The 16,823-nt window shown below is 41.4% G+C and overlaps 2 protein-coding genes across 2 annotated transcripts in view; one reads left to right on the top strand and one right to left on the bottom strand.

Moving 5' to 3' along the window:
* Positions 1–823: 823 nt before the first annotated feature.
* LOC146694596 (uncharacterized) lies at positions 824–7,885 on the bottom strand. Its single transcript, XM_085430851.1, has 4 exons — positions 7,875–7,885; positions 3,608–3,780; positions 2,182–2,587; positions 824–1,982 (listed from the first exon to the last, which is right to left on the bottom strand). Exons 2-4 carry the CDS (start codon positions 3,768–3,770, stop codon positions 1,148–1,150), a joined length of 1,404 nt encoding a protein of 467 aa, XP_085286977.1. The 5' UTR covers positions 3,771–3,780; positions 7,875–7,885; the 3' UTR covers positions 824–1,147.
* LOC146694594 (calpain-5-like) overlaps positions 6,930–16,823 on the top strand; it is a 31,644-nt gene continuing 21,750 nt past the window's right edge. Inside the window, exons 1-2 of the mRNA XM_085430850.1 lie at positions 6,930–7,178; positions 14,299–14,458. Of these exons, the coding sequence (XP_085286976.1) occupies positions 14,303–14,458 (156 nt within the window). The 5' untranslated portion in view covers positions 6,930–7,178; positions 14,299–14,302. The remainder of the gene's footprint in view (positions 7,179–14,298; positions 14,459–16,823) is intronic.

The following is a 16,823-nucleotide window of genomic DNA, read 5'->3' as shown; positions in this document are numbered from 1 at the left end:
GCTCACACTTAAAGGACTTCATCTACCTCACATACATGACCAGTTAACCTAACATGGATGTCTTTAAACCAGGCCGTGCTCTGAGGTAACAGCGTTAACCTCCATTCACGCCCATGCTGCCCTATTTCAGGTGTTGTGCCTGCACCTTGTGACCTCTGGTCCATATGCTCTGTCTTATGCTGTTTTACTTTTTCATAGTTTAGAGATTTGCCCCTATTGTCCTTCAAAAACCATCAGGTGTCAGTCTCTGCAGAAACCTGGGTGATGGGAACAAGCATTAGTGCAGGAAGGGTTCTCATTAGTTTCAGATGTCACCACAGTCCCAATAAAAATGCACACAGACATGGCACGTACCACTTCAGTTTCAAGATTCCTTAAAATACCTATTTTCCTTGACTTGACCCAGGCTGGTGGATCTAAACTTCATCTGAACAGATACACCCGTATGACGGTGTACAAGTTAAAATCATTGACCCGAGCCATATGTAAGATTAACTTACTTGTTGTGTCACCTTGTGGTACAAAGTGGTATTACAAAAGTGAAGCTTAGTTCAGCTTCAGCTGTAATCTCATCAGCAGGATGCAGAGATGATCCAGGATGAAGTCATAGCATTACTTTGATGATGGCCTTAGCTTTTTTTTTTTTTTTTTTTAATTTATGCAAAAATTGATTCCCAGATATAAAAAGTGTGTGTGCAGATTCACCCGTCAGACCTCATAAAAGTACAGTGTCCAGTCTTAGGGTATGTATACATCGATCCCACACCCAACCTATCAGGTACAGGTGTTCATCATTTCAGTTCAGCCACTGGGAGATGGCTGTTCTGCTTCGTTCAGGTGTTTACAGCATAACTAATAACTTCAAAACATGAAAGTCCTTTTATATTGTACATTTTTGCAGATTTTCTGAGAAAATCAAATCAGTGCAACTCAGATCTGCAAGTAAGCATGAGTGGAAATTATAATATATATAGTTATAATGCAAATATAACTTATGACAAGTTATAAGTTTGTGGTGCTAAATGTGGCGACCCTTCCAAACAAAGTTTGTAGAGCTGGACTCGACTTGAGCCATGGTGTTGTCATTATTTTGTCCACTCTCTGTAGCATCTATCAAATGTCCATGTGGAAGTTTGATGTCTGCTCACTATCCTTCTTCCTGTTGACTCTGGTCCAGTGGCCCTGTTGAGGCTGCAGCCATGATGGCGGAGAGGCGCGTCAGAGAGACGGAGCGCTGTTTGAATCTGGGGGCGGGGAGAGGAGCGTCGGGGCCAGGGTCTGGAAGGTGGCCGTATCGCTGGCCGTCCTCGTCATACTGGTACAGGCGGATGACGCGGCTGCGGCGGGCTGGCCGTGGTGGGGAGGGCGGCAGCGCTCCTTGATCGGTCACCTCCTTGTTTTTGCCTCCTGTCGCCTCATCTTCACTTTCAAAAGTTGACTTTTCAGAATCTCTGGAAATCTCCGTCTCACCATCTTTCTCCTCACCGGCCGCCGCCGCCGCCTCCTCTTCCTCCTGCACCATACTCCTCTTCACCTCCCTGCTCTCGCTTCCATGTTTGTCCTCCTCATACTCATCTGTTTCACTTTGACTCTCTCCATCCTCTCCTATCAGATACAAGCGACCAAACCGGCTCTCTTTCTCCTCCTCTTCTAACTCCTTATCACTGCCTTTATTTCTGTTCTCTGTGCATCTTCCATCTTCTTCCTCCTCCTCCTTGTAGTCACATCCTTCCAGATATGCAGTGGTTTCTGGTGGCTCGTCTTCCTCTCGTTTGTGCCGGAAGCTTCTCTGAGGTTTGGCAGGAGGAGACAGGTTAGGCGCAGAGTTGTTGTGCACCACCTGGTCGTTTTCAGAGGCCGGGTTCTCGTTCGTGGGCGGCAGGGTTGTCATGCTGACCTCGGGGCCGTGGTCGGTTGTGTCGCTTTGGCGCTTTCGTCCTCGTTTTGGTGACCGCAGCTTTGCCCTGACTGCCCCTGAACACCTGAGAGGAAAAAACAGACCTTTAATGTAAAAAGGGTCAGTCCACATGTGGTGTTCTCATTGGCTCACACTGAGATTATCTAGTGTTTGCATCTTTCTCTATACTTGTTTAAAAATACATTGATTCCAATGCTGGTGATTTAGCTTGGGTTAAAACTTCTTCAAGAGGCACCAATAATGACGTAAGTCCCTGAACTCACCTCAGAACATGAGTCCTGCTCAAAGCTCCAATGCTGAATCCCAACACAAAGGTCAGCAGCACTGATGCAGCCACAGCTCCTGCAAACAGCTCGGCTGAAACACCTGCCTGCTTCGCCTCCTCAGACCCAGCATCCCTCCTGAACCTGAATGCAGCACAGCGGCTGCTTTGCTTGTATTCTCCCAGTTCCTGAAGGTTTTGACCATCGTGACCGACGTGGAGCTCATACGGCCACAGTGTAGTACCCTCTGTGTGCTGCAGGAGGCAGTAGTACAGGCCACTGTGGAGAGCACTGGTGTTGGGGACCAGCAGGCTCCCGTCATGGTGCATGACGACGGGGTCCAGTTTACCATGGGAACCAGGAGTGTGGAGGTCTCCAAAGGGGGTGTGCCAGTACTGGACCACACCTGCATATGAGAGAAGAAGCAGCTACAGGTGAGGAGTAATGATTTCATGAGTACCAAAAGAGAGAGAGTGTCACAAAAACCTTTCCTTTGTGTCTCACGTGGCAATGCTGCAGTTCCTCTTTCATCCACTCGAGACTGGTTCCAACATAAATAATAAATAGAATCCATCCATCTTTTATAAACAGTTATGGTTTATCGGTATTGAAATGGGCACAAAGCTATGGCTGTAAGCACAGAAGCTCCGCCCACCTGCTTTTCAAACCCTCTGTTTGTGAGGGGTAGCTGGTCAGAAGAAAGGCGCCTTAAAGGGGAGGAGCTAAACAGCTGCTTTTTTTTTTTTTAAAGAAAAATTGAAATAAAGGCCTTTCTGTTTTAAAAATCATTGGTTACATTTCATAAACATGATAATCAACAGTAATAAGTGGGACACCACCAACGTTCAGTTCAGTGAAAGTTTTCTCTCATGTCAGAGCTGCTGGTGTCAGAGACCCAGAGAGACACAAATTTTCTGATTTATCAACCAAAAGAGACAAAAAACAGAGTAAACATCTTCAGGTGTGTTAGTTTGTGTTAGCAGCTGGATGCGTGTTCGAATGTTGGGTGTGTGGTGGAGACAACAGCTCTTATATGCTCCAGGGAGGCCGGCCAGGTGCACTAAATAACTCCACCTACTGAGAACCTGCAACACAACACAGAGGGACACACAGCAGGCGCAGTGGGCAACCCCATCCACCTACTACACCTGTGTTTTACAGTGAACATCTGTAAGCATTATCTGTGTTTTATTGTGTAGTTGCGTCTGATTCACAAACCAGCTATTTAGCAGCTATACTTGAATAATTAAAGTTTCATTGTTAGCCAAAATTATTATAAAGTGTTATCGCTTTAGATTCCTTTAGATTGGTTTCTATTAATGTACAGTCTGAAATATTTACAGCAGGAACGTGACCGCTTTCTACATTTAACAGAAGTCAGCGTTTGCCTTCAGAGAGCAGAGAGTGAGATGGAGTCTTCACTCACCTAAGTCCTTTCCATCTCCACAGTGTAAAGTCAACTCCACCTCTGGATGACCTTTGACCCGGCAGGTGGGGGCCACAGTCAGAGTGCCCTGGCCGGTAGCTCCTCTTCCTGGATTGGCTGGGACGGCGAGGAAGGCTGTGAAAGTTAACCACCTGGTTAACATTTTAAACCTGCAGAGGAAATAAAAGTCAGCTGGTTTTTACAGTTTGAGGGCAGTAAAATACACGAGTATGTGATCGCACATGAAATTAAATGTATGCTTCTTTAGTGTCCAAATTCAGTCTAAAAACAGCAGCCAGTAAAAGTACAACGATTCAAGTTAGGAAGAAAGTGGAGCTTGTAGATGCAGAACGGAGCTGAAAGAAAGTGACCTGCAAGTCAAAAGAAGAGCAGCTGAGAACATTCCCAGCTTGTGGTAAGAAGCTTTTAGTTTAGAAGTTAAATGCAAACAAGGGCGAAAAGCTAAAACAGCTTGTTACAGAAAACAGCCAGGATAAAATAAAGACTGCTGTGAATCGTGTATCGTGCAAAGTTACTGTGGCAAGATCCAAAAAAAGAAGCAGTCCCATTACTTCCATCAAATTCCTGCTCTGACGAGTAAAATACTTGAGTGAGCTGTAAATTTAATTACAACAAGCATCTTGGCCGCACCATATAAGATGCATCAGGAGTATATCAAATTGTGAGTCATGCAAAACCACTCTGTTCTGTTAAAGGTGTAACAGGAGTGCTTGTAAAGGACTTTACTGTCATTTCTATTCAAAGTCAGCTGTTTAAAGTGATGATTCAGGTTTTTTACTCACAATAAAAGAGCACCTGAACACATCACAGGACCCCTACAGCTTTAGGAGAAACAAGTCAGTGCGAATAAATCAGATGACAAACCGTCCACAGTGAGACAGTATTTTAGAAAATACCTCAGTTCTGCTCTCAGCCTTTTTAAATTATTTTATGAGGTGAACTGTTGAGTGAGTTGGTTCACAGCAAACTAACTCAAACCAAAAAGAGTGAATCTATGAGTACAGTTTAAATAAAGCAGCTAAAGTAGAGCCCACGTGTTTCATATTTACCTGATGTGGTTCCTTCCTAATGTGGTCGTGTTATCCCTTTAAGTCTGATCTCGTGGCTCTGATGCTCGTGCTGCTGCTACAGTTTCCTCCAGCAAAGTGTAAAGTGCAGTTTCTCACATGACTCTGTGGATGTCTTCTGCTGTGATGGTGTTAAAGATTAATAACGTCACACTGACAGTGGCTTTGTTTTCACCTGCCTTCTGTACGACCTGCACTTCTCACACAACTTCAGAATAACAGTAAATGGACTGTGAGGTCAGGGAGTACCCTAACCCCTTTAACGCCATAGTGTTCTCTTTCTCTCGAATTTATGTTCCAAAGTAAGATAGTCCATTATGAGTTGGGCTTAAAGGTATATAGATATAGAATAAAGATGCAGTTTTAAATTGTAAACATTTTACATCTGGTAAGGTGTTGAACAGAGCTGCTTTAAACTGTTTTACTTGCTATAAACAAACACAGAAAACAGGTAATTATCTGCTTGTGTTATTTCTCCCTGTGCAGACAGGTATCTGCCTGTGGTTGATTACACTGATACAGTACATGTACGCACCACCTCCTCGGATATACAGAGTCTTGATTCTTTGTACCACTGACCTCTATTTTATAAACACAAATGGACGGCTCCCCAGAAAGTACTAAAAGTAAGCTGGGAGTACACCTAAACTCATAACAGTTCATTCTGGCCTTAGCAAAAGTGTCTTCAATCACAGATTAATTGCTGGTTATTCACATTTGAGTGTGGGATACTGGACCATGCTAAATAAGATGTGCTAATCTGAACGAGCTGGGCTGAGGGTACCTATGAAACATGAAATAGGCCAAGCAAAGCCTAAAACTGTATAGAAGTAAATCTGAAGAAAGTAATGGCAGCACAGAAGAGACTGTGATTTGAAACCTCTTTTAAAATAAAGGGTTTACTGAAGATGAATAGCACAAGCTGTGGAAACAAAGAAAAGCAACACCTGGATATGAGTTTGTAATGAATCCAGTGCCTCAGTGTGTGTGAAGCTGCAAGAACAATGCAACAACTTCAGGCAACACGCATCAACTTTCTCTTTTGTAAAATCACTGAGGTGACAGTACTCACAGGTGTTGTGGAAGAGTGTAGCGATACATCTGAAACACAAAAGAGAGGTTTAAAAATGAAGGTGGAGCAGCGAATCCACCAGTTGGAGGAGTTTGTGGCAAAAAGAACGGAGAACCAGCAGCCTTGGAGAGAACACCAGGTGATGCCTGACTACACAGCTCAGGTGATCTGTCACACACACCTACACCAAGTCTATGGAAACTTCTCTTGAATTAAAAGATAAAAAGAATGTGGTAAAGGACTCACTAATGGTTTTTATGAGGAAGAAAGTTATGCATGGTCTTTGTAGGTCATATTACTTGCTAGTTCTTGCTTTATTTTATTTTATCTGTTTCTGTTGTGCTACCTTTTTCTGAAATAATTTGCTTAACCTTGTAGGGGTTTGTCTTTGTGGTCTCTATTCTTTTCATGAAGGCATTTTAATGACACGGGATTTATTGATTAAATAAAACTTCAATTAATATTGCTAAAATGTTCATGTTTATTATCAGCAATAGTAGTAGTAGCAGTAGAAGTAGTAAGTATGATGCATGTGTTTATGGTTCTCTCATGTCAATTACTGGAACAGACACCAGAGGTCAGCGTTGTTTAACAAAAAGCTCAGAAGGAACGCGTCTATGAATAACTTACAACTTAAAACACAGTAAGACGTTTTTCTTGTTTAAAATTTTAATTGTAAATAATTCCGTGATGAAAATCATCTGATCTTAATTAATTTATCACCTGCTGTTACTGAATTTGTTTTAATTTGATTTAATTTCACAGTTTTTAATGGTTATTTCTGTGTTTTGTTTACAGCGTTAAGATTTTTTGTGTAAAGTTAACAGGTTTTTTTTATTTGTTTGGTTAGTTTATTAGAATTAGGGGGGGTATTCCTTATAATTTTTGTGTAAATTTGACAGTTTTTTTTTTTATATATTTGTACTTTTTTCTTAAAAATAAACATTTTTTCCAAATTAAAGTTGACAAATTCTTTTTTTTTCTCTGTATTTTTTGTAAAATTGCTAGCTTTTTAAAAACAGTCTTTTTTTTTTCTTGTAACTTTGCTTGTAAAGTTTAATTTGTAAGTTTTTATCTCATAAATGTGCCACCCCTCCTCAATCTCTACTTCGATTTAGCGCTTTAATCCAAAAATGATTAAAGGAGATAGGAGTGGTTTGTCTGAGCGATACGTGAACGCATCTCCTCCCTCGGTGAAGGCGGGCTGGTCGGTGTGACAGCAGCAGCGCAGAAGCTCCTCCTGCCTGTTTCTGTGTGGTTTTTATTTTTAGGGTCGCAAAGTAACCAAAAGAAACGTCCTCACATCACCGAGCTGACAGCAGGGAGAACACGCCAAAACCACCCGTGAAAAGAGCGAGAGACGCGGAGTGAAGCAGCCAGGGAGCCCGAACCAAAACACAACCATTTCCAGGTGAATATAATTAGTTACAGCTAACTCGGTGCTGAAATGCAGTTACGTCTGCAGTCGTAAATCACTCTGGAACTCTTATTAAATAGTTTTTGGGTTGTTGTTTTTTCATGCAAATATATTTTATTAAATTTGCCGCTTTTTTCCTTAGCAAACGGGACGCAGAACTGTTGGAGTCTGCGTTAAAATAAGAAAACGCTGGAAAAAGATGAATATTGTGCTACAGAGCTGCCCTACAGCAAAGGGCTCTCTGTATTTGTTCACGCTTTCGATTTCCTCGCCTTCACTAAGATCACAAGATTTAGGAATAATAAAAAAAACTTCGAGCAAAACTTCATCTTTTAAGCTAGCTAGCTTTCACATACACATCCGGCGCGCCCTTCAAAATAAAGGCAACGATTAAAAATTGTTGCAAGATTTTGAATGGGTTTAGTAGTGTAGCTCGTGGTATAAGACTCGACTATAAACAAAAGATAAAATAGAATAGAAGTGTTTGCGTTGTGTAGTTTCAAGAATAACGAAAGAAACGTTTAGGGATATTGTAAGTCATTTTGATGGTTAACGTTTGAGTTTCCGGTTTGATTTTAATCTCTCTCCGGGTGTCTTTACAAAGCTGTAAACATCGAAAGTCTTCATTAATGTCATCTCATCTGAGGCAGAGTGAGGCAGGTGGACTGTGGTGCAGATTATTGTGAAAATTCTTCACCCCACACGCATTTTTGTGATGTCACATGATATCACACATCATGCGATGTTTCAACATCTGCTTTGGGCTGTTTGTGTCACACATCCGTTGTGTGTTCGTGCCCGCATAAAACCACACCCATGTCTGGCTGGTATTGGTCTTATTGCTCCATGGTTAAAGCTCTCTGTCTGTAGATACCAGGGGTTAATCCAGTCACGTCACAGCAGCTGGAAGGAGGAAGACGAGCAACCTGCAGCTGTTATTAGCAGACTGATGTAAACAGATGTGTTCGAGTCTTTAAGGTGTTTGTCCTGAAACGGCTGCAGACGCTACACCTAATGAAATATGTTGTCTTTCCTTCACCTCTTGCATAAACCTGTCAACAAATTGACTTCTTAAGTCTGAGTTTAATAAATTGCATTGGTTAGCAGATTCCATTGGGTGACAAATTAAAGGAAAAACCCCAAACCTCTAAACCAACTTTTTAATTTTTGGCTCTCCACTATAAAAGTCCTGAAAATGAGGGTTGATTTGTTAATAACTCACCTGTTTGAATTTCAATATATATATAGTTAGGAGCGTGGCTGTTCTGACTGACAGGTGTCCGATCAGTGTCTGTTAGACCTCACCTGAGTGACTCAAAGGCTCCTGTCGACTGTGTGAGTGTGTTTGAGAGGGTGTAATTGGTGACTTAGGGAGCATTTGTAAAGCTTTCCTTGCCTCCTGCAGTTATCTGATAAATATTGGGTTTTGTTATGAGGTACGGCCCACATTTTTATTCTTGGGCTCTTTTACAGTAGCTTTGCACTATTCGTAGTTCAAATGAATGCTTGTATGTGTTGCACTCAGTTTTTTTGCAGCCCTTCACTTCATCCTCTGTGTGAAACAAATAGTTTGACTCTTTCACCTGTTTATTACCACCTTTTTGTAAACAGGGTAGGTGATAAAGCCCAAGCCCTCTTTTAAATAGACGCCCTTATAGCAGTCTGAATAAAACAATAAAGGCACAAAGATGAAAGAGATGTAAAACAATAGAAAATAAATCCATTCAGATAAAAATAAATCCAAACAGGGCAAGTTGGTTTTTTTTTTTTTGGTTTTTTTAAGATTTATTTTTAGCAATTTATCTTGAGGGGGAGTGACACTTGGGAAGTACTCTGGACCGAACTCCAGCTTTTGGTATATGGTGTCAGCTCAACCAGGTGAGCAATAGTGGCACCTCTGGGCTTGAATGTCTGTGTGGGATTGGGGGGCCTGCACAAAGATTAATCTGTGCACAGAGCCACAGTGATCTAATAAAACTCAGCCCGAAGTTGCACCGACTGGCCCAAAGTGGACGACCCCTCAAGCGTTATGAGCTCCATCTGCTGATTCATAAAGTCTTGCTATACTGGTTTTATTGGCGTGATCTAGGGCTGCCACAAACGATTATTTTGATAGTCACTAGTCACCGATTATTTTTGCGATTAGTCGACTAATCAGATCATGCATCCATTGGACGTACAGCGTACAGCTTATTGCACCAGCAGCATCTGCTCTTATATAACTATCATTAGCTTACAGCTTTAAGTGTTTAAGGTCTGTGCTAACTAAAAATAAAGACAAGATGATAGTTTATTAAATTTTAATGAAATTTGCAGATTGTTTCGGTAAAGTTTAATAAACTCCTTGCTATCTAAAATATAACAGGACACCGGAGTATATTCTCCAGCATCTCACACTTCTGATAATCAGCTGTCTGCTTGACGTTTATTCAGCTGTGTAAAAACTATAACTTTAATCTCAGACAAACCGATTTACTCAGGAACAAATAAAATACTAAAAAAAAAGCCAAACAATAACATTTTGAAGTTATCTAAGTGACTTATATACGTTTAACCTGAGTAGTGAAAGATGGCGGTGGGTTTGAAAATGATTTGCCGGGAGTCCGGTGTTCTCACGGCTCTAGTGACCTTGCCCCCGGCTTGCTATCGAGCTAGTGGGTAACAGACGTCTCCGAAAACGTCGGAGCGCTTTTGAAAATATGCGGTGTCTTGATAAACTGAGCAGATATTTGAGGTTTACACAGCTACATTCTCGCCTGAAAATATGTTAAACGTTTAAGAATAATAAGAGTAATATTAACACTAACTAGCTGCCGCCATTGTTGGAAACTGATGTCCTCTTTTGACATCAACGTTATTTTAGAGGATTTATAAGCCAGCTTTCTTCTGATTGGATGCCACTTACAAAGGGTAAGTGTGAACAGCTGGTGGGTGGGGCTTCTGTAGGGGGGGGAAAACGGTCTGAAACCGAGACTCTAAACTTTTGTTGCTCCTTTATGGCAGAAATCATAATAGGTTATTTCAATCAGCACTGAGATTAGTTATTTATCTTACACATGAAAAATTGTTCTTTTAATTAAGAGGATTTCCATTAATTCAAATTCTGCTGGGTTGAGATTTTTATGGAGGGACCAGGAAGAGGATGTGATGAAATGAGAGCATTACTACAATACCAACTGCAGCACGATAATTATTTATCTTTATTATCCTGTTTAATATAAATATTCAATGAAAGCCAAGGTTGTAAATCAAATTCACATTTAATTGCACAGCTGTACTGGTGTGTACTCTGCACTTCAGTGTGAATGTCTGCCACCGTAACAGGATATAAACGTACATCACCTCTGCTTTATATCATCACACCTTACATTTTAATGTCCTTAGAAACAACGTGCTGTCTCTTTAACACATTTACATTCATAAAATCTGAATAAACTTGATGAAGTCACGTAGGAAAACCACCTCAAAACAGGAACTTATATATCACTACATTCATTTTGAGGAACAATGACAGACCCCCAGAAACAAAAGTAGTATTGAAACATTTTTTACTTTCATCTTCAAGTCAAATAACTGCAAATCAACTGTTCATGCAAATCAGTGGAGACGCCATCTTATTGGTGATCAATCTGTTATTGGTGCCACTAAGTTGCCACGACTTATTAAAAATGGCTGTAAATACGAGACACAGAAAATCGCAGCGTCCCCCTCCTCCCATCAGGCAGTGAGTCATTGCTCAGTAATGCTGCTGAAGAAGGTCACAGTGGTTTCTTCTAAACAGACGCTCGCTCAGATCCACTCAGGGTCTGCGTGCTTCCCTTCAGAAATGTTTACTGGCTGTTCTTTTTCACTCTGTCGTACATTTGATGTTTATTCTTACGTTCGCTCAACCTTCAGATGTCTTACGAGCCGTTTTCTGTAGAAGCGCTTCTGAAATTTAAAAGCTCTGCAGATAAAACCCAAGTAATAAAGGTTCATTTCAGCTGCATTTAAAAAGCAATAAATAAGTTCAAGTTAGAGGATCTAAAAATGTAAAGTTATTATTTGCATGATGTAAGTTCAGTATTTTTATATTTCTCAAACTTTATTCTTTTTGTCTTACTGGTCGTTTTACTGTTTTTTGTTTTTTGTCACGCGTCATGCGAACTTGGCTTAACTGTATGTTCATGTTTGTCCACATGAATATAAAGGTCTTCAGTTTAAATCTTGAAATATTTAAAGTGTTTTGAGTTTTATCAAAGTCATTTTACATCCATAAGTGTGTCACGTTTAGTTTGTAGTTAGTAAATGTTGGCAGGAGGACTCTGTGTGCTGATGACGGGAGGAAACGGGGACGTTTAACAAAAGCTCCTGAGACACGGGAATGAACTCCGGTGAAATAATAGTTTATAACAAACAAAAACGAGGGAGAGTAAGATAAAACGCCGGCCCTGACAGAGGCGCTAAGGCACAACAGAGTTTAGACTACATTTAGAAAAAAAAATTAGATTGCTTTTGTAGAATAAAGTCAAAAATAACGTTGAACATGTATTCTTAGGGGAAAAAATCTAAATGTGAAGATTTCTGTTGTTTTTTTCTCAAAGTAGAATTACGACTTTAATCCCGAGATTTCGACTTTAGTGTCAAAATGGTCGATAATATATTTTTTTCTTAATCTGGCCCTAATACTCCATCGAGTGGGAAAAGCACAAAGGAGGAGCCAAGTTTCAAATAAAACAGGAAGTAAACTAAAACGGAGGCCGTGCACTTGTTCAGTGTTTTCTGCATCATTCGGGAAATCCGTTCTGTGGCTGTGTTTATTGAACCAGACCACCAAGCAGGAATCTAATTTGTTGGGGGAAACACACGCGCTCATTATTCTGCTCTGTTCAGCATCATCTCCGTGTTTATTGGCCTTATTTGACAGTGATATCATTACAAATGGGCCTGATGATTCCAGTGAAGAGTCTGCATGGGAGCTCAGTCTGAGCAGAGGTAGATTCATGTCAGTCCAGTAATTTTCATACATGCATGACATGCGCATGTCAGTTTTCATAACTGTGGCATTGTTTTGAAGGCTGATTGTCCTGCCTGTACGTGTTGTTTAGCGTCTGAGTCTTTTAATGCGACTCAGTTCTAATGACTTTATTTGTTGTTTTCAGTTTTATTGATTTTCTTATTGTATTCTTTTAGCTGTACAGCACAGTTGTTTCTGAGTGTCCTTATAAATAAGGTGACTGTCACAGTTTGATGCTTATCCCATGCCCCGGCTCGATGAGCTCCTGGGTTTCGGCACCACTGTGACACAAAAAGGACCCGAAGCACACAGCTGTGACCCTATGGAAATGGGGAAGGCATGACCAGGTGTTGAAGAGCACCTGTTTTGATCAGCCTGTCCTGACACCACACCCTGAACCCACTGATCCACCCCTCCCCTGCAACTGAGCCACAAACCACGCCCTGCCACAGTGACTTATTTTACCTGGTAGTCACTTTTTAAAAACAAAAAAATCTGCCTTTAATGTATCCTGAATATCTGAACATCGCAGTACTAAGTGGCATCTGCAGCTCTCCTGCAATGAATACAGTGTTTAATTGAGGAATGCTTTCAGCTGAAGTCCTGTGGTCAGTCCTTCTCTGTAGATCAGTGTGAGAAAACATGCTCTAACCTCAGTGAGTCACTCTGAATCTGGATGCAATCCCGTTCCTGGAAAACAAAATAAAAATATTCCTTTAGTGCTCAGCAGGCCTCTGGTTTCTCCACCTGGGAAACAAATCACAGCCCTTCCTCTTTTTGTCTCACTTTTTATTTATCTGACAGGAAGCTGAAGCTGCTGTTAGGACGTTTTTGGTCAGATCAGGCTTTAATGTCACTACACTTTCACACAGGCATGAAACTTTGATCGTGTATTTACTTTGCTGCCGATCCGTAGTCAAACATGACCGCCCGAGTTTCTGTTTGCTATCCTGTCACATGACTGGTGATGATCTGACTATCTTGTGTGTGTGTGTGTTGTGCATGTTTAAGGAGTTTTAAAGAAGTACTCCCTTGTTATTAATCCTCATCCACAGCTCTGTGTGCAGTGTGAGGCCTTGAACAGGATCAGGAGACACTGAGGCTTCTTAGAAATCTCTGTTTTTTTTTTGTTTTTTTTTTGATCAAGGTCTTTTTATTGAACAAAGAATTGCTTCCAACAACAATTATGGCAAAATTAACAGACAGTTGTGCCCCCACCCCCCCAGAACAGTGTAACTAAAACCCAGCCAGAGAGGAAAGGAGAGACAAAATAACATAAAATAAAATAAAGTTACAGATACAAAGTAGAATCTCTGACTGTTTTAATGGGAAATATAGAAGATTAATCAGTCGTTATGGCTTTTTATCATTAATAAGAGGTTTTTTGTTTTATTAAGAATACAGCCCTTCCTGCACACTCACACACCCTCCTAAAACATGACTCGTGATGCTAATCATGCTGCTGTTGGTTTAGGGTTGTATAGTGGCTAAATAGTTGGTTTTGCCTCAGATGGTAAATATATTGTCCATGTAATTAGATTATGGTGAAGTCTCTTCCTTTAGACTGACCTCTAAATTCAGACAGACTCATTTGATGTGTTGTGGTTGAAATGAAATTCAACATAGTCAGATATGTTTTTGATACTATCTGAATTCACTTACTGTAACATCAACAATCTGTCTGTGCAGTAAGTGAAGGCGGTTATTGATTGGATGTGTCAAGCTGCGATTCCCCATTCCACGGTCATATGGTGTGAACAGTCATTTCACATAAAACTGTAATATTAGAACAATATAAAGAGGTTCAGTACGCTACACAGACTGTGTGTGTGTGTGTGAGGAATAAGGTCAGTAAGACCAAAGCCTGCAAGGGAAGGGAGCAAACCTGTGAGTCAATACGACATGGCATAATTACAAGTGAATGCAATGGTGATACTGTTTTCCAGTCTTTTCATGTTTTGCATATGCTGATAAATTTCCCAACACTTCATAGGAGGCTAACTAATTAAACCCCTTATCCTTCCTCACAGCACAGCCCTCTGATAGTGAGGAGTCAGTAATTATATATCGTGTAAATGCTGTTTGTGCTTCATTGTAAAGCATTTTGTTTCTGTGCAGGAGGATGGCGGTGCCGTACGAGGGTCAGTCTTTCTCTGCTCTGAGGAGGCAGTGCCAGCATAAAGGAACTCTGTTTGAAGACCCTCTGTTCCCCACCTCCGACCAGTCTCTGTTCTACCAGCGAAATCAAATTGGGCGAGTCACCTGGAAAAGGCCAAATGTGAGTGAAAATAATGTTTTACCGAGAGGGGAAGTAGTAGTGCTGCACAATTATTCTGATACGTATTGTATACATGTGGAAAATAATAATAATGATGACAGATGATATTTTGCAAAGTGAAATCAGTCAGGTTAGCAGTATTTTAAAAAATATATTTTCTTTGATGGTTTGTATCACGTAACAGGCCAGAAAACAAACACGGTTGTGAGGTCTGTTTCAGTGTCTTTAAATATCAGCTACAGCTGCTCATATAACCCCGAGATGAGGTATAAAAGAGAATAAGCCCTCACAGAGTCGTTATAAAAGGGGAAACTATCCATAGAGGCCAGCCCTGCTTTTAGTCACACACTTTAAACATGTTTATTTCTGCTGAAAAGGTGGTCATTTTAACATGGGAGCTATGGGGACTGAGTTTCTTATAAAGGCAGCCTCAAGTGGCCACTAGAGGAACTGCAGTTCTCAGTGTTTGCTGCTTGTTTCCATCTTTTACAGCTCAGTGGGATCAGCTGCATAATCATCCGCGCTGGCGATCTTTTGTAGAGCTCTTATTTTATGCCTGTGTGAAAGAAGAACACAGTAAACTCAAAGAAGGTGGAGAGTTAGTGATACATCAGAGACGAAGGGTCAGCTGTTTATTCACGGTGGAGACGGACAGAGGCAGTAGGCTGGGAATGGCGGCGGTGATCATGAGACAAGGCTCCATATAAAGAGAGGAGAGGTTAAAGCGGCTGAATGGGAGAGGAATTCATGGAATTTCAAGCCAACAGCAAGGAGTTGTGTGTGTGTGTGTGTTCATGTTGTAAGCAGTTTCTGGTAGTTACTGAACAAAAGGAACTTGAATTTACTTTTGTATTGTGACCGGTGTGAAGTGCTTTACAACTGGTCGTCTTCACACTCACCCTGAGCAAAAAGCACCTTCTGTGAAGCTTTTGACTGAACTGTTCCTGTTAAATATAACAGTTAAATACAACTGTGACTAGGGCTGGGCCATATTATACCGTTCACGGTAATACCGGTACAATGATGGATTGGATTTACATGTATATAGCGCTTTTCAAGGCTGCCCTGGGGCAGACTGACAGAAGCGAGGCTGCCATATCGCGCCATCGGCCCCTCTGGCCAACACCAGTAGGCAAGTAGGGTAAAGTGTCTTGCCCAGGGACACAACGACCAGGAGAGAGCCCAGGGATCGAACTGGCGACCTTCCAGTTACAGATGCGATTCCCAACCCCCTGAGCCACAGTCGCCCGACAATGTTAGGCAACGATAAGAAAATGAAATATTGAGATAGAATATGGGTAAAACGTGCATGCGCAGTGCCTTTGTTTTCAAAGGGGAAAAGCAGATTGTTGAGTGAAACGGATGAACCAGAATTGGTTTTTAAAAATGGTGCAACTTCACTGGTTTGGTGTTTGTCCGTCAGATACAAAACAAAACACATTTTTTTTTGTAGAACATGCAAGCAGGCCGTCGTTATTACCGTATTTGTCGGACTAAGGTGCTCGTAAATCTGGGAGTAATCTGGGTCCTAAACTCTGTCTTCTTCAGGTCCCAAAGTCAAACGAACACACAGCTTCACTGAGAGTTAAAAACTGTCTACATTCTTTCATCTTTAATAAAACGATCAGCGTTGCTGCTTTACCAGGTGTAACTATGAAGTTTAACATCCAGGCATTCGTCAAAACAGAATTTATTACATTTAACGGAGTTAGAAGTTAGCAGGAAGTTAGCTCGCTAGTTTTGCTAGTTACCTAAACATGATGTAGCATGTTCTGACTGAGAGATTTCTGAAAAAATTCATACGTGCAGCTCTGCTGTCACTTCCAACATAAATGAAGACAGAAAACTAAACAGCAGTGACGTTTGTAGGGTTACTGAAGTTGGGCTAGCTGGTATATAATGATGTGCTACGTCAGACCTTCCCAAAGTGTGGGGCCTGCCCCCTAGGGGGGGCGCAGAGCCATTGCAGGGGGGGGGCGCGGCATGAAAAGGGGAAAAAACAAAACGACGCTTGGACGCTGCTAGCACGGGGCGCCCACACAAACGCAAAGCAGGAGATGAAGCATCGCTGAATATGTTTCCAAACCAACTTCATTCTAAGCCAAAGACTAGAAAATATGGTGAAGCATGTCTTCCCTTTGGCTTCACCTGCACAGGTGCCGAGGTAGGTCTCCCTGCAGGATTGGTGGGCTCTCCAAATCACGGACAAACAGCATCCCACATACTTGATTTTTAGTTCACAAACACTTGTTGTAATGACTAACTACTCCTGACATTTTGGAGATGTTAGCTCTTTATACAGTAAAGTTACAGCGGGATACGAATAACATCAGGCTGATCCTGCCACGATTTGTTCCCTCGGTTC

Source organism: Copadichromis virginalis, linkage group LG14 (assembly GCF_057382275.1).
Source record: "Copadichromis virginalis isolate Kocher_CV1m ecotype Utaka linkage group LG14, C_Virginalis_male_GT1.1, whole genome shotgun sequence".
In the NCBI taxonomy this organism is placed as follows: domain Eukaryota; kingdom Metazoa; phylum Chordata; class Actinopteri; order Cichliformes; family Cichlidae; genus Copadichromis; species Copadichromis virginalis.
The sequence above is the reverse complement of the archived record's forward strand: the minus strand, read 5'-3'. Positions and strand labels throughout refer to the sequence as shown.

What these genes read in the sequence shown, in the direction of transcription:
- LOC146694596 (XM_085430851.1), bottom strand. Translation starts at nt 3,770, where the DNA reads ATGTTAACCAGGTGGTTAACTTTCACAGCCTTCCTCGCCGTCCCAGCC. An exon ending in TGGAGATGGAAAGGACTTAG is followed by an intron (nt 2,588 to 3,607) that starts GTGAGTGAAGAC and finishes TCTCATATGCAG; the next exon opens with GTGTGGTCCAGTACTGGCAC. An exon ending in AGCAGGACTCATGTTCTGAG is followed by an intron (nt 1,983 to 2,181) that starts GTGAGTTCAGGG and finishes TTTTCCTCTCAG; the next exon opens with GTGTTCAGGGGCAGTCAGGG.